General features: G+C 45.3%; 1 protein-coding gene across 1 annotated transcript in view; it reads left to right on the top strand.

Moving 5' to 3' along the window:
* Nucleotides 1-13,585: 13,585 nt before the first annotated feature.
* Nucleotides 13,586-22,432, top strand: part of EGFLAM (EGF like, fibronectin type III and laminin G domains) — a 109,190-nt gene continuing 100,343 nt past the window's right edge. Inside the window, exon 1 of the mRNA XM_083703438.1 lies at nt 13,586-14,435. Coding sequence (XP_083559564.1) covers nt 14,324-14,435 — 112 coding nt within the window. The 5' untranslated portion in view covers nt 13,586-14,323. The remainder of the gene's footprint in view (nt 14,436-22,432) is intronic.

The raw sequence follows: 22,432 nt of genomic DNA, 5'->3' as shown, positions 1-22,432 counted from the left end.
CCTTACTACACCACTGCTTCAATCCCGCCTCACTTGAGTGGCAATGAAATGGGTTGTTTCTTATTCCACTTTATGAATCCCATTCCCCCCACCACAAACACACTTTTGTTCCTGTTTTGGCTGCTCTTTTTCTCTCTCCCTTGCCCTCATTTGCCTGAAGGTTGTTTTTGGTAATGAATTTTTTTTTGGAAAGAGTTTTATCACAGTTTATCATTTGCAGCGATCACTTTTATTAGTTATGCTATAATGTACCGTGCGCATATTGAGCTCTCTATAAAACCTCAAGGTCCTAAAATTGTTGTTGTTAACAGAGAAGCAAACCAACACACACAGTGTACAAGACCCTGAAAGTGAGAAGGAGTTTATATACGTTATATGACAACAATACTTACGGCGTAGTCCTGCAGCACAGCCTGCAAATCTATTCCTTAGAGAGCACGAGGGAGGTGTATAATATGTGTGCTCATTTATGTTTTAGTGTTTTCAACAACAGGAAGGCCAAATCGAATCCCAGAATGTTTGTTATTGAGTGGGCCCCTGCAAGAGAACAAGACCGTTTTAAGCATTTCTTCCTACCCCTCTAAAGTTTATTGCCCATCCAAACAAGAAGTTGCAACTCTGTCCATATGTTAGGTCTGTGAAGGGGTAAAAGTAAAGGGTAAAGGGACCCCTGACCATTAGGTCCAGTCGTGACCGACTCTGGGGTTGCGGCGCTCGTCTCGCTTTACTGATCGAGGGAGCTGGCGTACAGCTTCCGGGTCATGTGGCCAGCATGACTAAGCTGCTTCTGGCGAACCAGAGCAGTGCACGGAAACGCCATTTACGTTCCCGCCAGAGCGGTACCTATTTATCTACTTGCACTTTGATATGCTTTCGAACTGCTAGGTTGGCAGGAGCAGGGACCAAGCAACGGGAGCTCACCCCGTTGCGGGGTTTCGAACCGCCAACCTTCTGATCGGTAAGTCCTAGGCTCTGTGGTTTAACCCACAGCGCCACCCTTGGCCCATCCAAACAAGAAGTTGCAACTCTGTCCATATGTTAGGTCTGTGAAGGGGTAACATCCAAGTAAAGGGGCTTCAGGTCTCCACCTTGATGATGCCTGGCTTCCCACGGCCCACCCCCTGCAAACCCACACTTTAGCATGGATCTCTGGGTTGAGAAACCCTATGCTGCCAGGATCTGAGGAATGCCTATGTTGCTGTTCTACCTCCACTTTCCACCTGTTAAGTATAATTAACTGGCACTGAAATGGAAAATGCTTGTATGTATGTTGCTTTGGTGGGTGCACAGTTCATTAATGCACAAGCAGCATCACCGCAATGGTACCTTTAATAGTTTATAGACGAGGGGCAGAAGCATGGGAAGGGGCTACAGCTCAATGGCAGAGCACCTCCTTTGCATTCAGAAGGTCCCAGGTTCAGTCCTTGACATCTCCTCTTAAAATACAGGTGATGGGAATGACATCTTCCTCAAACTCTGGAGAGCCACTGCTAATCAGAGAAGATAATGCTGGTCTAGATGGATTAATAGTCTGATTCAGCATTACAGGGCAATTTCCTACGTTCCATCTCCCTGTATTTTACAATCCGCAGAGCTTTTCCCGTGTCCTTCAGAAATCAATAGTTTCACTAGTAAGTTCACTCTGCAAAACAGCACTCCTTGCATCTCAACAGCATCAAAATGTGTTGCCCTGAGTGATTGATTATTAGAAACGTGGCTGCATTTGTCAATGCAAAATTCTGCCAGTGGAAACTTGCACCTTGCGAGAGGTAGTATGGCGCACACTTTACTTTCTCCCTCTGAGAATGGACAATTGGTTACAAAAATACACCAGGACATTTTTAACATATGCCCAGCCCCACCATGAACTGTACAAAGACAAAAAAATTGAGATCATGTCATCTCCTTTATGTTTAATTATAGGTGCCTTCAAGTAACCGTTGTACACCTGTGACATACCACTGTGGGTCCTCTCCATCTTAGCACTGGGAGCAACTCCTGTCCAAGATTAATTTGCCCTCTCCGAAACATAAAATGAATACTGTAGAGTTAATTCCGCCTGTCCCTGGAACTCGATAAAGCCTCCAAGAAGCTTTTGAAATATCATAAAACTGAAAAAGGACCTTTTTTTATTTATAAAAAAGTAGTTTTTCATGTTTGCCTCAAAAGAGTAATAATGCCTTTTTAAAAAGAAATAGTTGGTTGCAAGATCTAATCAATACACCATTAAGTTACTGACAGAACTGAGATAAGATTACATGGTGAAGAAATTGTGAAACCTTTTACTTTTCCCATTTTCAGAAAGGAGAACCTAGGAAAGCATTTACTTTTTTTGCAAAAACTTCATATCAGCAACCCAAGGTAATCTCGCTTCTTTACTCGCATCAGAAGAGTCCATCTGGGGTTCAGGTGGCGCAAAAGGACAAGGATTGTAATAGTTTCAGTATATCTGATTTCCCCAACCTGGTGCCCTCCAGATAATTTGGACCACAACTCCCATCCACCCCACTGGCCACTGCTATTTGGGATTCATAAAATCATTTTTTTTGAGCTTCCCAACTGGCTACGAATTGGTAGTTTCAATAAATAAAAGCCAGTTTCAGCCAGTTTACAGTTAATTCAAATATTTTAGCAGAGTATTTTGTTTGTTTTCATTTATATCCAACCTTTCCCCCCACCCTGAAACCAAAGGCTAGTTCCCTGGTGGTCACCCATCGTGACACTGACCAGATGCAGACCTGCTTAGCTTTAACTTAGTGATGTTTGCATGTGCCTTCACACCCAATTGTGGGATGTTTTATGCGTTAGTTCCTTGGCATAACAGAATGAGATGAAGATTTCATTGGGTAAACTAATACTCAAAATGCTAGAAAGAAAACCTTCTGCTTTCAGATGCATACACCTTCAGTTGTGGGCCTGGAAAATAGGAAAGGAGAGATTTAATTGGCCACTGTGGGTGGGTATTGGCAGAATGTGGCTCTTTTTTCAGAAGAAGAGAAAGGCAAACCCACCTTACCCCTGCTGCTCCCCAAAATTCTGCTGTGGCTTTTTGCAATCTCACCCACAAAGAGGAGCAGAAAGATTACTCAGGAGCATCTCAACTGAGGTTGCCTACAGAGGAACAGGTCTGCTGGGAAAACATGCATATGCAATGTTCCCGTGGTGTAGGGACGGGGTGTGAAATTTGAATGTGTCCACGTTTAAAGTCAAACCTACCCAGTGCTTTTTTTCTGGGGGTACGCATGCCCCCAAAACATTTTGTGAATCTTTGTACTTTTGTCCATTTACTGTACAGTGGTACCTCTGGTTACGTACTTAATTCATTCCGGAGGTCCGTTCTTAACCTGAAACTGTTCTTAACCTGAAGAACCACTTTAGCTAATGGAGCCTCCTGCTGCTGCGATTTCTGTTCTCATCCTGAAGCAAAGTTCTTAACCCGAGGTAATATTTCTGGGTTAGGGGAGTCTGTAACCTGAAGCGTATGTAACCTGAAGCGTATGTAACCCGAGGTACCACTGTATTAATTTTTCCCAATTTGAAGTATAAAATGGTGATTTTCTTGAGTCAAAATGAGAGTACTCCTAAACTTTTTTTTTTTAGAAAGCACTGTACCTATCTAAATCAGTTTCTGAAGCAATATAAGAACCAAAACACAACTGTCTTTCAAAATTTGCATTTCTCTGAATTTTGTAATGCATTCTCACCTCCCCCAAGTAATATGTTAAAAAAATGCATATGCTAGGGTAAAGTGTGCATAAAAATGCATATGGTATTGAATATGACATACAAAAATTCATTATACAAGGGAAAATTGCTTTGCAAAAAGTTGTATATTAGATTAAAGTGCATACAAAAAATGTGCATGTTAGAAATTCGCACTAAAATGATGATGAATGTTCAAGAGGACCTTTGGGGGGACAGGGAACAGGACATATCTCAGGAAAATACGTGCAGCATTTGCATGGGCTATGATTATGAATGTAAGAAGGCTGTGATTTCTGTTCTGGCTGATAGTTGTCACCAACGTTTCCATTCTGCTGCAGTTTGGCTTCCTCCCAAAGCCCCATTATTTGCCTTGCTGCCTACTGTGATATCATTAATTACATAATTCCACACCATTCATTTCATTGCAAAGGAGATTTCAGAAAAAATGGGGGAGGGGAGTCAATACTTGCGTATAAGTCACACATTATTATTATTAAGAAACCAACAGCTAATACAGATCATGTTTGCACAACTGACTTCTGTTATTGACTGCCAATCAACAAGCAAACTACAGCTTGTTTCTGCTCCTAAGTCCATTTAGAATGGAGTTTTCTGTTATCCCAAGCTGTGATATTTGTCTTACAAATTGCCTGGCCTTTTTAGAGGAATTGGGTTTCAGGGCCCTCCAACTTTTTTTTTACAACCTGCAACCATCACAATATAAACTCCAGCACTACTGCGTCTACAGACTGCCCTACGGTTATAGTTTTAAGAAAAATGTATTTCCAAATTTCATAGCTGCCAAGGTAACATGAATACAGGGCATTTGGTAATTTACGGGGGAGGATTGGCACTAAGAAACTGTGCCTAACCCTTCTCCATCCACTAGCAATGGTAGGTGATTAGCAGCCATGATGGGTGATGAACAGATGACTGACAGAGGCTATCAGACATGTTAAGTCTTGTGGCAGAAATAGAATACAACTGGTATAAAACCTTCAGGTCATGCTGTGATGTAGGCTGTACAACGATGGGAACAATCTTCTGAACTGAATTTGCTGTCAACTCTTAGAGCAACGGAGACAGGAACTCTTGCTGGTACACTAGCCCAGTGTTTCCCAACCTTGTGCCTCCAGATGTTTTTGGCCTACAACTCCCATCATCCCTAGCTAGCAAGACCAGTGGTCAGGGATGATGGGAGTTGTAGGCCAAAAACATCTGGAGGCACAAGGTTGGGAAACACTGCACTAGCCTATTTCTTCAGTTGGAAGAGGGCCAGGAAGAGAATGGAAAGAGAGGAAAGAGGGTTGCCCCTTGTCGTCTGTTCAGGATGGGGCAACAGAGAAGAAGAAGAAGAAGAAGAAGAAGAAGAAGAAGAGGAGGAGGAGGAGTTTGGATTTGATATCCCGCCTTTCACTCCCCTTCAGGAGTCTCAAAGCAGCCAACAATCTCCTTTCCCTTCCTCCCCCACAACAAACACTCTGTGAGGTGACTGGGGCTGAGAGACTTCAAAGAAGTGTGACTGGCCCAAGGTCACCCAGCAGCTGCATGTGGAGGAGCGGAGACGCGAACCCGGTTCCCCAGATTACGAGACTACTGCTCTTAACCACTACACCACACTGGCTCTTTCACCAAGCATTCTGGACGTAAGGGACTCCTTCCACAGAGACATTTATTTCGGCTTTGCTTAGTGTGAACTCTGGGAAATGGAAATTGGTTTCCAAAGCAAGAAAAGTAAATAACAAAGTTAAAGGTAAAGGGACCCCTGACCGTTAGGTCCAGTTGTGGACGATTCTGGGGTTGTGGCGCTCATCTCGCTTTATTGGCCGAGGGAGCCGGCGTACAGCTTCCGGGTCATGTGGCCAGCATGACTAAGCCACTTCTGGCGAACCAGAGCAGTGTACGGAAACACCGTTTACCTTCCCGCTGGAGCAGTACCTATTTATCTACTTGCACTCTGGTGTGCTTTCGAACTGCTAGGTTGGCAAGAGCAGGGACCAAGCAACGGCAGCTCACCCGTCACGGGGATTCGAACTGCCAACCTTCTGATCGGCAAGCCCTAGGCTCTGTGGTTTAGACCACAGCGCCAACCGCGTCCCTAAGCTAAACTCATCTAAAAAAATAAAAACAAAAACCCAAACCCTCAACAACAAACACTTTGTCAGTTCTTTACAGGTTTCCAAATGCAGCTCGAGAAGAAGAAATAACAGACAGAAGCTTGCTTTTTGAGTCACATATCTGAGATACCATGCTGTGCTTTGGATGAAACTAATTTGAAGCTTATTGAACCTTCCTTTTTTCATTGCTGTTGGCATATCCAAGTTCAGGTCCTACAGACACAATATTCTGCATCTACCTCATTCTTTGATTTTATTTCTTGCCTTTCCTGGTCCCAGAGGTAAATAATGGACTTGTACCAGCAGAGTTAAAAATAAATAAATAAAGACAACCTTTTAATGTATGACAGTAGAACTCTAAAGCTTCTCAAGAGACTTACTATTATTAGGGACCTTAAGTTCTGCAAAGACCTCAATTGCATCTTTTGCTTTCTGCTGAGAGCATTCTCCTACCCCCACCCCATTCTCACATTACACTGGTGATGTAGGAAATGCTGCATTGCTGATCCTTTACCATTTGGGTAACATTAGGTGTCCTGGGACACAGGGGAGGGCCTATTTTGCTGCATCTCCCTACACCAACATCTCTCCTCCAGGTTAATGTTGGCATGGGATGGATCTGCAGCTTAGGTTCTACTTACAGAGCCTGGCAGAGCAAGGATCAGCCCTGCCACTGTAACTTGAGCCCAGTTTGTGTTGTCCTGTCTGTATACCAAGCAACAGCAGCAAGGGAAGGCAGGAAGGTCTTATCTGTGATAGCTCCTGAGCTTGTCTAAGGAAACCTGGGTGTTCTGCAGAAGCACTAAAAGGTTGCTCAGTTTGGCCAAGCATTTAGTTGCAGGAGATTGGCAAGTGATTCCTTTTGATGTAGTGTATTAGAATCTTAGAAATTTATGAAGCTGCTTTCTGCTGAATCAGACCACAGGTCCATCTAGTTCAGTAGTCTGCTCTGGCTGGCAGTAGTTCTCCAGGGTTTCAGGCAACCCTACCTGGAAAAGCCACGGATTGAACCTCAGATCTTGCACATGAAAGGCTATGCTCTTAACACTAAGCTACAGTCCTTCCAATGAAACATATTATAATGTTTTCTCTCTTTATACAATGTTCTGGTCTTCTATTATTTTTAAGTTGTTACATGCCCTGAACCTTTGAGTTGATTTTTTTTTTTTAAAAAAAAACTAAAACTAAAGTGTGTGCAGCGGAAATATTATTGCAGAGAGGTGGAGCAACTTGGTATTACTGCAGATTTCTGGAATCAAGTAATTTGTACGACTCCTTTGTTCTGTCTCTTTGCCCGAGCCCTCTGCAGGGGTGACGGAGGGTGGCTGACATTGCAGGTTTCCCTGTATTAGTCACATTGACGTAATCTTCACCATCCTGAGTCCAAGGTTTGTGACAACTCAATGAAAGATGTTCATGCAATGTGCAAGTACACACATACATTGTATTAACACAGACCATAATAGAAGATGGGGATATGGAATAGGGAGAAGCAGTTAATGAGCCTTCAACCAAACCTCTGGGTTGTGTGTGTGTCCACCACTCCACTCTACTGTATGCTAAAGTTGTTGCCTGCTAGGGATGTAGACTGTGTCCTGGAGAATGCTGGACTTCCTCAGTAAGTAACGTTAGGGCAGGACTCAGGCTGATGTCCAGAGCCCCACTTAGCAGGAGAGCTTTCTGGCTCACAACGTTATGAGGAAGTGAAGAAATACATGACCATCTGCCCTGCCTCCCCACACAGCTAGTAAGACCATTATCAGCAGACCCTAAAATCACTTAGCTCCACCACTGCACGTGATAGGCAACAGTGGAAGCCAACAAGCCTAGCCAGGGCCAGCCTAAAGCATTTTGGCACCTGAGGCAAACCACTAAATGGCAACTGCTGGGAAAGAAGATCTACATCAGGAGCAAGGAGACAGCAGCACCTCCCATTTGCCAAGAGGCCACTGTAGAAACGGCATTGGGGCAGCTGTCAAAGAACAGCAGGCAGTGTATTTGTGGGATGCCAGATCTGCTGCCCCTGTGGATCTTGCCACCTGAGACGGTTGCCTCACCTTGCCTCATGGGTGGACTGGCCCTGGGCCTAGCTTACAGTCTGCGTAAACTTTGTGGGATGTGAAACAAGAGAGCAGTCAAGTACAACATTTCTAGAGTGAACATGTTTACACATGGGGAGGAATGTTTGTCCAGCCAGCAGGTAAACTTCCTGTTTCCTTCTGGGCTGGGACAGACTTCCTCTGCATGTGACTAGAGGTGGGCATGGTCTCACCTGTGCAGGTAACGACAAAAGCACAGGGCAGGGCAGCCATCTCTCTCTCTTTGACTACATGAATAGAAGAAGCAACATCTGCTTCCAGCCAAGAGAGGACAAAGGGACTGTCTTCTTATGAGATAGTTTCCAGGTTTATGTTACTTTTCTAAGCTAAGTCTGCCTTCTGGGATCTGATTATGAACAGAATGTGAGTAAACTCTTTTTATACTTTTATAGAAGACTGTGTTGTGTCTTATCTTTTATGAGGGAATAAAGGGAAAATACCAGAACAGTTATTATAGAGGCTTTAGTGAGCCTGAGCAAACACTGCCGTTGCAAACTTAAAATAAAGGGGAATGTTTTACTCTGCTGAAATTGGGAAACTTGTTAACACAAGTTGGAAAGGCTATAATCAAACAATATATCCTCTCCTGCATCCCTGAACATTCCCACAAACTTTGTGTGTGATCTCAGGCCTTTTTTGTGGGAATGTTCATCTAATAGTTTTCTTTACTCTCAGTGCTTTAGTGCAATGAATAGCGTAAGATAAACTCCACCTGTGTTTATAGCACTGACTCAGATGGTTCTTTCACGGAGCTCATTCCCAAGATAGAGTTGTGCCTGTTTTTCCATCCATCACAAAATGAAATTTCTTGTAAGCCTGCTGGACACACTGCTATTCCTTTTAAGCCACAGGCTGCCCACTTAGCCACCCACAGGATAAGACTTCCTGATTTTGCCGGACTGTTTTCAACTAAATATCCTGTTGTGTGGGATTAAAAGCAAGCCCTTCCAGAGCAAACAGTTTCCAAAACGTTGAGGGATAAAACCAGGTGTACAGCGCTGAAATAAAGCAATTAATATGCAGCCAGATAACAGCTCGAGCATTTTTGTTTTTTTTTAAAAAAATTGCTTTATGAAAAAAAAATTATTGAACTCTGCAGAATGAAATGGAAATTAGGGGGTTTGGTAATTGGTATCACTCCTCCCCCAAATATACAGCTCTGGCATCTTTCTTTTCTTTTTAAATATATTTTTGCTGTTTGCTTCTACAAATGCTGGTATTTTAATTGGCACTGTGGAAACGCACTGACTTTTGGAATGGCACTAGCATTTCCTGTGCAATGATTATTGCAGGCCTAATGTAGCCAGACAGAAGGTCGTGCATGCATCAACTTCAGAGGCTGAGAGTCAGGTCTGTGAGGCAGGGAGCCTATACCAGTAAGGCTTGGAGATGCCTATTAACATACATTTTGAGCTACTGTTTTGCTGTGACTCGGTGGCAGAACACATGCTCTGAATGCAGGAGGTTCCAGGTTCAATCCCTAGCATATTCAGGGAGCACCAGGAAAGGTTTCTGCCTGAAACCCTGCCAGTCAGTGCTGACTAATGCTGTGATTTTTTTCGCCCTGCATTCCCCGCCATTCCTTCTCCCATCAATTACCGTATTTTTGCTCTGCAAGACTCACTTTTTCCCTCCTAAAAATTAAGGGGAAATGTGTGTGCGTCTTATGGAGCGAATGCAGGCTGCGCAGCTGTCCCAGAAGCTAGAACAGCAAGAGGGATTGCTGCTTTCACTGCACAGCGATCCCTCTTGCTGTTCTGGCTTCTGAGATTCAGAATATTTTTTTCTTGTTTCCTCCTCCAAAAACTAGGTGCGTCTTGTGGTCTGGTGCGTCTTATAGAGCGAAAAATACGGTAATAAGGAAATAAATCACATTCAAAAATTATCAAAGAGGGGATCCTCACAGGTGGGGAACAGGGTTTTTGTCATATTTCTGCTGCTTTTGGGGGTGCTTGTGGCTGTCCTTTCTCTCATTCTACAGACATCTCATCAGGCCTGTGGCTCAGTGATAGAGCGTCCATCTTGCAGGCCTAAGGTGCCAGGTTCAGTCCTAGGATGGAAATGTCGCTTGCCTTAAATCTCTCGCCTGAAACTGACCCTTGCCCGCTATAGCCTGCAAGATGGGACTAGCATTTTAACCATAAATTGATTTACCTGCTTTTGTATTTCATTTTAGCCTGAATCAGTTTTGTGTACCAAAATGTCTGTCCTACAGTTTAATCTGCTTTTGGAGGTTCCACTCTAAATATGATGTGTAGGGTAGCTTAATGTTTTCCCCATCAATTGTTTATGCAGTAATTTTCTTTATGACGACAACAAAAAGGGGAAACTTTTAAAAAGTTGTGATTAAGGAGCTGTGGTGGAGATGGGTTAGTGACATCACAGGTAGCAGCCAACAGGTACCTGCTTCAACAGTTTCCCCCCAAGCTGTTGGAAACAGGCCAAATCAGGTTTGTTTCTTAGTTTTTGCATTCAGCTTGGAGCAGGAAAATATATATCCATTTGCAGAGCAGTAAAATGATCACCCCATTTACAGCTATATATCTTAAAAGTGAGAGGGGAAGACGGTTAGCTGTTTACTTTGTGGGAAGGGAATAGCAGGAGACTTCCGCTCCGACACAGCTTTCTGTGCAGTGCAATCACTTCTGCGCTTGCATCTGGCTGCCAGCTGGATTCCCTGCTGGAGCAATGCTGTGAAGATTCCCTAGGAGCCTTGCAAAGTGGCTCTGTGTGCAGCCACCTAGGGAATTGGTGCTTTTCAAAAACCGGGAGTGTATTCCCACAGGAACCTCAGCAGTAAAATATTTCACCTCTTGTACCGTTTGAAAATCACCACTACGGTAGCGATCAGATGGCTGCTGTCCATTTCAGCATTTTGCCTACATGCTGAGATGAAAGGCAGCTTTTGTCCTATTGTCAGTGTTGACTGGTGTCCACAGGACCTGGTAGAGCCTGCTAGACTGTAATGGTGTGTTTTTGGCCAATGAGGTCATGGACTGTGTTCAGGCTGTTCAGTCCTGTCCCCTGTCTCCTCCCCCCCCCCCAATCCTTCCTTGCAAAGATACTGTGGACACTCAATTTTTACTGGCTTGCAGGCGTGTTTTTAGGAGTTGGTTTGGAGGCCCAGACCCTAGCTCTTTCGTACCAGACCCCAGATCTCTTGCTCCTCATTTCCTCTTCAAACTTATTTTTACAGCACAGCTTAGAACAATGCACTTGACTATTCCCCATCTCCGTTCCTTTCTGCTACATACATCTGAAATTTGAGGATTTGCTAGCGCAACTGATGGCATAATTCCACTGGTAGCTTACATTAATTAGCAGAAGGTTAGGGACTGAAAATCCAAAGGTCTTGTTTTCTTGAACATCACTTTTGAGGGATGTCAATTTACAAGCATGAGATGTAAAGGTATTATATGAGGATAATGCATCCTCTTAAGGCATTGGATTGAGGTAAGCTTCCTCCTTAAAGGGACATCCCCCTACTAATGTTTTAGTCCGCACAAACAGCAGATGAGGTGGTTGCTGATCTGACGGACCACTTCAGAAGGCCCTTGGGAGATCATATTATTGAATTCTGCTCTCATTGTGCTGTCTAAGGGGGATGAACAAATGGCACCTGCTACCTCAAGTCACAATCCATATCTATTCTGTATCTATCCTGTTTTTTCCCATACTGTATTTTGATGTCTCTCCCTGCCCTGCCCCCCAGAAACCAGCTTCAAACTGTACTGAAGAACAATCCACCTGTGTTTTAAGCTGGTAATGTGTACACAACCATAGTCAATGGGTCTGCTCTGATGAGTTAAAGCTTAATTGAATACCACTCCTGGTTCCCTATGGATTCAGGTTACCTTCCCCCATTCCTATTCTCCAGCTTGTCGTTGTTGTCCTCCTTGCTGCTAATCTGTATGGAAGTTACTATATTCGTCTGAGTGGCCAAAGTGGATTCAGCTTCCATCTGGAAAGATTAAACCTTGTTTATCTGCTTAACTCAGTATCCGCTAGGACACTTAACAACTCAATTCCCTAACCATATTTACTTGGGCATCAGCCCCATTCATTTCAATGGGACTTATTTGCAAGTATTTGAGCTTACGGTTGCAACCCTAGCCTTCTGTCACTCATATCCCTGTGCCAAAAGTTAGTAGAATCTCAAATCCAAGATAAACTCAGTGGTAAAAATTCGCTATTAAAAATCCCAGTGGGTTCAGGTCTAGAGCAGAGGTGAGGAACTTCTGGGTCATGGGCTAGATGCAACCCTTGGAGGATTCACACCTGACCCACAGGACCTCTCCTGCTTTACCCTGTTCCTCATCCTCAGCATCAGTTTCTTCTCATTCAGCCGGAAAACAACAAATTACAGGTTCCTGGAAAGGATTGGAGAAACAGAAGAACGCTTGATACAACTTAAAAAGTGTAATCCCTTCCTCTCCCATGTGAAGTGATATAGCCTACTCTACTACCACAAGACTCTACCATGTTCTTCAGCTGCAAGCTCAGAACAGGCTTCAAATTAAACCCAGGAGAGATGGGAGCTGATTGTGCATTCTCTATTTTGCAGGAAGCATTTTAGATCAGATCTTCTGCAGAGAAGGTGGGGGAGGGCGGTGGAACCCAGAGTATGTTACGGATTGAGTGGCAGGTTCACAATTCTAATAATGCCCTTTGGGAAGTGATCTGAGTTTTTCTGGAGTGGCATTGCAGAGCTTCTTGGCAGGAAAAAAAATTAGGTAATTTCATTTCAAACAGTGAGGGGCTAATACTTCCACAACTAGTAAGTGTCCCTTATTGTGTGGGGAAGTTTCTAATGCACAATCCGGCTCATTGTCCGCAAGATTTAGAGTACAATCCTATACATGTCTACTTACAAGTAGGTCCCACTGAGTTCAACAGGGCATATTCCCATATAAATGGGTAATGGACTGCAACCTTGAAAGTGCTATAATTTCAGCTTGTTTAATTCAGCACAATATTTTTCACTTAGGAAGTTTATTTTGTGTTGCCTGCAGCGTGAATACTTTATTATTATTTTATTTAAGGCTTGCTTCTGCTTTCTGTCCCATGCTTGCATTTATGCAGAAACAGTGCAAGAGAAACTCAAAAACATGTTTTAATATCATGTGTGATGTAGAAAATGCCTACAATTCCCCCTAGGGGGTAGACTATTATGAAAGCCTCTCTGAGAAGTTTGGTTTGGCTCTGGGAGACTGGTTTTAAAAAGCCAGGCGCATAAATCCACTTCTGCCACTGGATTCCACAAGCAGCCTTGGGCAAGTCTCATTACCTTTCTGAGTTGCGAGCTGGAAAGAGAGACTAAAAAAATATATTCTGAAGGTAAATGTCATATGGTCCTAAAAATCATTAGCCACCTTTGTTTTGTTTATTTTCCTAAGGGGGGGGGGTGTACATATTTAAATAAAAATAATGAATTAAACTAGCCCCATGGGCGTAGCCAAGGGGGGCAGGGAGGGGCAGCTCTTCCCCAATCAATAAAAATACGTATCAAACTGAGGTTCTGGCCCCCCTAACAAAAAGCCTGCCCCCCCCCACAAAAAGCCTGGCTACGCCCATGAATAACCCTTTGAAACTGGAATGTTTCAAATGAAGGGGGGGCATTAATTTGACAATTGTTCTATGGGGAAACTGGCGAGCCGAATCCCCAGTTGGAGGAGCGGAGGAGAAATCTAAGGGAACGTTTGAGGAGAGGCAGCGTGTTTTTGGAGAAGGGGCTACGGAAAGTGGGGGGCTCGGGGAAAGAGCCGGGTGTGGTGGTGAAAAGGGCAGCCAACGGCTCTGCTCTTACTGCGAGAGGGAACCGGTCGTTTTGCGCGGTGAGCGTTTGGAGATGCGCGCTCCGCCGCGGCGCGCAGTGAGCGACGGTTCATCTTCCGCAGGGGGGCGTCGCTGGATCGCTCCTCAGGGGGAAGTGGGCGTCTTGTTGGATCCATCCTCTCAGAGACGATCCCGGGGGCGGAGTGGGGCGCAAGTGTGTGTGGAGAGGCAGTTAAGAGGCGCCTCATCCATTCGTTATAGTCGCTGTGCGCCCTCGCATTACTGGGGATTCTTCTAATCCCATCAAAGGGCAGGTCTCCGCCCTGTTGCGTGCGTAAAAACCGTGCTGCTTGCTCCGTGCCAGACCCACTTAAACCCGTCTGGCTTCCACAGACGCCGGACTCGCGACTGGTAGTCCTCGCCCCCGCTTGCAACCCAGCACAAAGCTCCTCCCCGATTGCCAGAATCTCTAGGATCTTTTGGAGCGTCGTTACCACGGATTGCAAAGCCAGCCCTTCAGCGCGCTCTGCTCAACTTGCTCAAACTTTGCTTAAAATAATCATCATTCCCCCACACATCGCAGCCGGTGTGTTTTGTTGGAAACAGGCCAATCCGATTTGAGACAAAATGGATTTACACTGCCGGTCTCGCTGCAGCTTCCGCCGCCTGCTTTGGGTCTTGCTGGCTTGTTGCATCGGACCCTTAACCGCAAACAGAAGAAACATCCCAAGGAGGCAAGGTAAGAAAGAAAGAAAGAAAGAGAGAGAAAGAGAGAGAGAGAGAGAGAGAGAGAGAGAGAGAGGCGCCAAACTCTCGCCGACTCTAGTGCCCTCTCTAGTTGCTGAGTCCCTGGGCATCTTTTGGGAAGATCAAAAAAGTGCGAAGGAATCGCAGGCACGCGCCCGCTTGCCCGGCTACCTGGTGCGCATAGGTGGTGGGTGGACGGGGAAAAGTTAAAAATAAAAACGAATTAAAAATAAAGGGCTCCCCCGCCCTGCCAAGTAACGCGCGCGCTCTTAAGAGACGCACTTAAGCTCCTTCGATCCCGTATCCTCGCACACCTACTCGCTACCAGCAGCTCCTGCTGCGTAAATCTCCCCGGTCGGGGAAGCCACTGTTTTGGGTTTCGTTTTCATTTTAGCCCCCCGAAGAACGGCTGAGAGTTCAGACAGAGTCCATGTGATCTCAATTACTAGGCATTGGCGAGGGAAGAGAGCAAAGGGTGGGGTGGGGGGGGGTTCCATGCCTTTAAAAGAACCATTATTTAATCCATATTGTCAAAACAGCTTCTCCATTTCCTGTTGGGAAAAGAACAATCGGACGAGTCATCTCTTTCTCCCCACCCACCCCACAAATTCCACCCCCCTGGTTTATTACGCGTAAAACAAATGAAAAAGGAGCCGAGGCAAATTGCAGGAAAGAACATCCATTTGTTTTAGGTCATTCCCCCCCCCCCCCCAAAAAAAAAAATTAAATTCCTGAGTTCATTAGCGGCTCCCGGGGGAAGAGTATGTTTATGGTTTTAACTAAAATTCATTAAAAAGAAAAGACATTAGCAGATGTGTCTTATGGTATTAATGATCTATGCGAACACTGGGAAAATATGCTGCTGGTTCAGAGTTTACATCAAGCTTTGAGACAGACTAGTCAGGCTTACTCCAATGTGATGTTTTACTAGAAGGAAAAGTTGAAGGGATTTGTAATCTTCCTGTCCTCTGTCTGCCAGTGGTGCTCTTTTGCCTTTTAAAAAACAACAGCTGAGTCTTTGTAAGGCAGAAATTCAACCAGGTAAGTTTCTCTCCATCAACACCCCTCTTGTGGAAAAAGTTGAACCTGTTGGATTTCTGCCTGACATCAGTTGCTAAAGGAGCAGAAACCCCGCTCTGGTCCATTTTACTCCAGCTGATTTCTTTCTAGTTAACAAGTACTGCTTTAAAAGTAAGTGGCTTTTTCGTCAAAAGTTATTTGTCATTTTCTCCTTTAATTGGAAGCGAGAATGCTCTGGGTGTTAGAAGCATTAGTACCTGGCTGATTAATATTTTAGTGGTTCATGATACTCCATTTAAAAATTAACTTTTTTCTCCTGCCCTCTCATTAAAGACAGGCTCATTATACCACTTGCTTTTCCTGTTAACTTGTTTCCATGCTAAACGGAGTCTGTGTAACACAAGCTCTTGGGAGAGATGCCCCTTATTCTGTTTCATTCATTTCAAAAGTGATAGCTGATGTGAATGCCTGCCTGCCTAGTATTAGGTTCTCTGTCATCTTATTGTACAAAATGTCAGTGTGTTAATTGGATAGGGCTTCTGTACTCGCCTTCCGTACAATCAGTGTTTCCTTTTGCAGATAGCAACAGAAAGTCTGGGATGATTAGGCAAATAGAAATATTAACGGAAATAGTAGGACTTCAGAAATGTAGATTGTTCCACTAGGAAGTAAGGAATCTCATAGACGTTGCCTAGCCCAACTCTTTAGAGTTATGCCTATGTAGAGCAATGCTCTACATAGAGGTTTTAGGTTCAACCCCTGAAATCTCCAGGTAGGTCTAGGAACCCAGCATGGAGAGCTACTGCCAGTCACTGAAAACCCTTTTGGACCTGGCATTGCCAAACCAACCCCATGGTTCAACTTCGACAGGTGTGTGGGGCAACCTTCCTGCCCATCACCTGGTGCCATTCTTGTTCTGTCAGCTGGGTTTTCCCATCCACCTGTGTGTGTGACTTGTGTAACGCACCCCAAGCACACAATAGCCAGCTAGTTGCCAGGTGCTTGGGAACCACAGCACAAGGGGCTTTGCCAGCCCTAGAGAAGCCGCAAATTTTAAGGTCACACAACTAATCCAGCAGGGTTAACTGTCCGGCAGTTGATGGGTGGTTACCTCAGTGCTGCTTTTTGCAGGGATGGGCTGTGCAGTCAAATTTCCCATGGCAAAATCAGTTGCTCAGCCTATCAGATGTGATTTCAGATGTAGGGCAGATGGGCATGGTTTGGAGTAAACAGCTTTGTGGGCCAAATCGTGCAGTGCCAAATTTGGTCCATGAGCCAGATATTCTGCACCCTAGGTGTACACCATGGCTAGCCAACCTAGTGCCTTGTAGATGTTGTTGGCCAACTCTCCCTTCATCCCTCACCATTGGCATGGGAGCTGTACTTTTGTTGAACAACATCTGGAGCCCAGCCATATTGTGCTGGATGGACCAGTAGTCTGACTTAAACTATACCTGGGAAATGTTGAGCTCAGATGAGCTCACAAAGCAGTCTTGTGTATGGCACCAGTATATGATTATTGATGATGCACCTGTTACTTATTCAAACAGCATCTCCACTTTGGACTCAGATGTGGAGGATTGGGACATCCGTGCTTATAGACCTCCCCCATATGAGGGAGGACCCTAACGGGGTCAGGAGCTCAATGCATTTGTCTTGCCGTGCAGATAGACACCCTTCTCACATGTGCAAAATTGATGGGGTGTTTATTTGGCCATTAGGTACATCGATGGGTGATTGAGATGCAGGTGGCGCTGTGGGTTAAACTACAGAGCCTAGGACTTGCTGATCAGAAGGTTGGCGGTTCGAATCCCCATGATGGGGTGAGCTCCCATTGCTCGGTCCCTGCTCCTGCCAACCTAGCAGTTCGAAAGCATGTCAAAGTGCAAGTAGATAAATAGGTACCGCTCTGGCGGGAAGGTAAACGGTGTTTCCGTGCACTGCTCTGGTTCACCAGAAGCAACTTGGTCATGCTGGCCACATGACCCGGAAGCTGTACGCCGGCTCCCTCGGCCAATAAAGCAAGATGAGCGCCACAATCCCAGAGTCAGCCACAACTGGACCTAATGGTCAGGGGCCCCTTTACCTTTACCTTACATTGTTGGGTACAAAGTTAAGCTGCATGACCTTCATGCATCCTTTAAACACCTGAGGGATCATCTGAAATCCCTTCATTATGGACAGGAATTCTACCACTTGGTCCATTGCTTACCTGTTCTTATATATAAGAACTCTTTCCTGTTATGCAACTTAAAAGCATGCTATGTTGCAACTTGAGATTCACACATTCTTGCTTTTCCATTAGCTTCTTTCAGTAAATAGAATGCAAATTCTCCGTTTTCTTTATGGAGACATTTGAAAACTACTCGTTTGGATATTTTGTAAGCAGCTGCGAAGGGAGGGACACATAATAACTTCTGCACATTTGTTAAGTGATTCAGTACCCCTCTTTCAAAAAATTGTGGTTGGCCTCTGCTGCATTCATGGAGTTGGACTTATCAATGACCCTTGGGGTCCCTTCCAGCACTACAGTTCTGTGATTCTATGGAGCCAAACTCTTGTTTGGGGAAGGGGGGGGTCATACTTAACCAAGGATAGCTCAGTTGGTAGAGCATGAGGCTCTGGATCTCAGGGTCATAGGTTCAAGCCCTACGTTGGGCAGAAGATTCCTGTGTTGGACTATAGATAACCCTTGTGGTCCCTTTCAACACTACAATTCTATGATTCAGTGGTAGAGCACATGTTTTGCATGCAGAAGGTCCTATGCTCAATCTTGAGTATCTCCTGTTAAAAGGATCAAGTAGCCAATGATGAGAAAGTCCTCTTCCTGAGACCCTGGAAGGCTGTTTAACTAATGGTCTGACTCAGTACAGTGGTACCTCCGGTTGCGCATGGGATCCGTTTCGGAGCTCCGGTCGGATCCCGAGGAATTCGCAACTGGAGGTGCCTGTTGTGTGCATGCACACAGTGCCGTAAAGCACTTCTGCACATGCGCGTGGGACAAAACTTGGAAAATGACTGCTCCCCGCTTAAAACGGGGGGCGCCCTTTGCGTGGACGCGTGCAGCCCCTAGATCTAGAGTGGCTCCAACAGCATAGGCTTGGCTTGCCTTCCCTCAGGTGGGATACCTGGAGGTCTCCGCCTACCTCAGTCAGTTGTCCAATCCCACCTGGGGGAAGAGTTGCCAAGGAGACCAGGCCAGGTAGGGGAGGGATTACCTGCCCACACAAAGGAGGGAGGATCTTACCTGGGAATTCTCACTTGGCTCCAGAGCTTCTCCCACCCTACCCACCCTCAGTCAATGTCTTATTTTGCAGGTTAATTTTTCCTCACAGGTTTTGCAGGTTAACTTTTCTTCACAGGTATGCGGGTGCTGCTACGTTAAGGTCGCTGTTAAAGGGCCGGAAAGGAATTTCCCTGCATTGGCAGGTTTCGCCTTTCCCGTAGCAAAACGTCACAACTTTGGCGGTATCAGGCCTTGGGCGGAATCCTTTTGTCCATCTTCCTCTGCGGCGGCGATACCAGGGTTCCCCGATAAAGGGGTTTTTCTGAAGGGAGGCTTTGACCATACGCCAAAAGGTCGTCATTGCTCTCCCCTGCGGCGTCGTCGTCACGGGGGCAGCTATCTCTGCTTGAACATATGTTCTCCAGAGCCGGCCCATCCCCCCCCCACTGGATAACCCTGATGCTCCTTAGGTCCCCGGCTGGGGGCCGGGGAGGGAGAACGCCCAATGCCTGAGCCAAGGTCTACCCACATTTGAAATTTAATAAAGTTGTGGCTAATTTAATCCCATAGCATGTTGTCTTGAGTCATTATTCCACATGACGGGGGGACCGCACGGGATCTGGGGACTCCGCCTGTCCACGCAAATACTTCTGGGTTTGCTGCGTGCGTAACCCGAAGGATACACAACCAGAGGTGTGCATATCCAGAGGTAAAGATAACGTAAAGGGACCCCTGACCATTAGGTCCAGTCGTGGCCGACTCTGGGGTTGCAGCGCTCATCTCGCTTTACTGGCCAAGGGAGCCAGCGTACAGCTTCCAGGTCATGTGGCCAGCATAACTCATCCGCTTCTGGCGAACCAGAGCAGTGCACGGAAACGCTGTTTACGTTCCCACCGGAGCAGTACCTATTTATCTACTTGCACTTTGGCGTGCTTTCGAACTGCTAGGTTGGCAGGAGCAGGGACTGAGCAACGGGAGCTCACCCCATTGTGGGGATTCGAACCGCCGACCTTCCGGCAAGTCCTAGGCTCTGTGGTTTAACCCACAGCGCCACCCATGTCCCTGTATCCAGAGGTACCACTGTATAATGCTTTCCTTACTGTATGGGCTCACATTACAGCCTACGAGGCTTCTAGGTTTTTGCGTCTAGTCCAAACTTTACTGCAATTTCCCTAGAGACCATCAGTTAGCACATCCCGTCATGCAGCTGCAATATTAGTATTATTGCTGGTGAAACGCCCACCAGATAACATAAGGCAAGTTTATGTTTTAAAGCTGGAGAATGTCTCTTGACTAACAAGTAGACTTTGCTGTTTGTGCAAAACCTTGGACAATTAATAAGCCTACACACTTAGTCAGTACTGTACTGACTAATCAGTACTGTACTTATCTACCCTGATTGTTGCCCATTTCCGAAGGACTATGTTCAATCTTAGCCATTTGATTACAGGCCTGTTCAGTGGGACAGTCATTTCCCCCCACTTTTTTAAAGAGTTAACTGTTTTGGGTGTTAGACATGCAAATAGGTACCGTGGTACCTTGGTTTACAACCATAATCTGTTCCGGAGGTCCGTTTGTAAACCAAAACAGGTTGTAACCCAAGGCACGCTTTCGCCAATTTTTTTTTGTTTGTAATCCAAAACAAAAAAATAAAAAAATGGCTTGTAGTCCAAAAAAAGGTTGCAAACTGGGACACACACTTCTGGGTTTGACGTGTTTGTAATCCAAAACGTGTGCAAACCAAGACGTATGCAAACCAAGGTACTACTGTACTGAGAAGAGGACCAAAATTGGGATAATGGCTGTTGGTGCCCTGATGGTTGCCCTAAATCAGCTACTTGCGGCAATGCTTTCTTATGAGGTTCCTAAAAAGTGCGTAGGGTTTCAAATGACTCATGTGTTGACAAATAGGGAGAGGATTCATGCTTGCTGACCATGCTCCTGCTGGCTGCTTGTTTGACAGAAGTGTGAAGGCGCCATATGCGCTTCTCCACCTGAGCAGAACCTTGGACCACTTAAGCCCTTTCTTGTTCTTACTGTTTCACAGCTGGTCTTCAGTAGCATGCTGGATTTGCAATCCATTTAGGAAGACTGAGGGGGACCACTTGCATGGGCTTATTCAGAAGTGCTTAATTTCTTTTCTTTTTAAGTGCTTGGCTTGGAAGTCAGGTCGTACCTCCTGATCCCAGACGTGTGCAGTCTAGCAACAGCCACCTATTGGGATGGAAGAAAGTGTACATTTGTATATATTCAGAAACATTTTATTTTGCCTTCTGCTTCACACAAATAATGTCTTTTTGAACCCAAGTTCCACGGGACTGAGCTGTGTTGATCTCCGGCACAAATCAAGCCCCGCTTTTAAGCCTCAATACTTGCACATAACACACACATAATCATATTGATCATCTGAGGGTCCAGACTGGATGACATGATGTGTACACTCTGGTTTAAGTGGCCTGTGCTTTGGGGACTGCAGGATTGAACCCTGGAGCATCTGGGATGCTAAACAATGAGGATTTTTATGTCCATGTACAGCAGCTCCTTTAAAGCATAAAGATGGGGCTTTCATGGACGGCCAGTTTTTGTAAACTTCGTTGGGGCTCTTGAAAGAGACTCTTAAGGATACATAAAAGGCCTTCAGAATCTAATGCTACTTTTGATCTGTAGCAGAATCCCTACTGACGTCAGTGAGTCTTTTGCATAGGGATCAAGGGCACGGGGTTTGGTCCTTGATGTTGAAATAGTAGAGAGCCAGATTAAAATGATCTTTGCACTCGGAATGAATAGATTTGGAGGCAAAATGCAGGCTCTGATGAAACATCTGAGGGGGATGCTCACTGCATTAGGTCACTGCCAATTTGGGGCCCCACTGCACTGGGCACATCTTTGCAAGCTCAAGTTGAATGCATGAGAGCTGCATAAGAGCACAGTGGATTAAAGAAATATATACATTAGTTAGTTAGGAAGTATAGGGAAGTTAAAAAAACACGTTTTATTGTGTTTTTATATATGTTGGAAGCCGCCCAGAGTGTATGGGGGAACCGCCCAGTCAGATGGGTCTCTATTTTTACAAATAATAAGATGATGACGATGAACATTTAAAGCTTTCCTTCATGCAGGGATGTCACAGGCTCAGTACAGTGGTACCTCGGGTTACATACGCTTCAGGTTACAGACTCCGCTAACCCAGAAATAGTACCTCGGGTTAAGAACTTTGCTTCAGGGTGAGAACAGAAATTGCGCGGCATGGCATCAGCGGGAGGCCCCATTAGCTAAAGTGGTGTCTCAGGTTAAGAACAGTTTCAGGTTAAGAACGGACCTCCAGAACGAATTAAGTTCTGTACACACAAACTGTGGCTTAGTGTGATTGCGCAAGCTCTTATATGAGAGATTGAGGCTGCTTCACTCATCCAGTTCTTCTGCTGTGCTGCTGTGAGATAAGCCGTGGCTTAGCATGTTGTCTGAACCCAGCCTCCTGTTTCCTCTAGACAGACCATGAATCCAGGTTTGGATGTCATGCTAACCCAAACCGTGGCTTAGTTTATAGCAGCAGCAGGACTAGAAGGGGAGTAAAGTGGCTTCTATCTCCTTTTCCGTGAGCCCACATACTCACATGTTCATGCTAAGCCTTGGTCCCCCCCCCTTTATACATACATGCTTCCTTCCAGCTGAGGTTACATTTCACACAGAGGAAATGTAACCTCAAAGGTTACATTTAGTCCACAAAGGTAGATGTTGCAATA

This window comes from Podarcis gaigeae, assembly GCF_964106915.1.
Source record: "Podarcis gaigeae genome assembly, chromosome: 11".
Taxonomy (NCBI): Eukaryota; Metazoa; Chordata; class Lepidosauria; order Squamata; family Lacertidae; genus Podarcis; species Podarcis gaigeae.
Note: the sequence above shows the minus strand (reverse complement) of the source record. Positions and strands in the feature narration are given on the sequence as shown.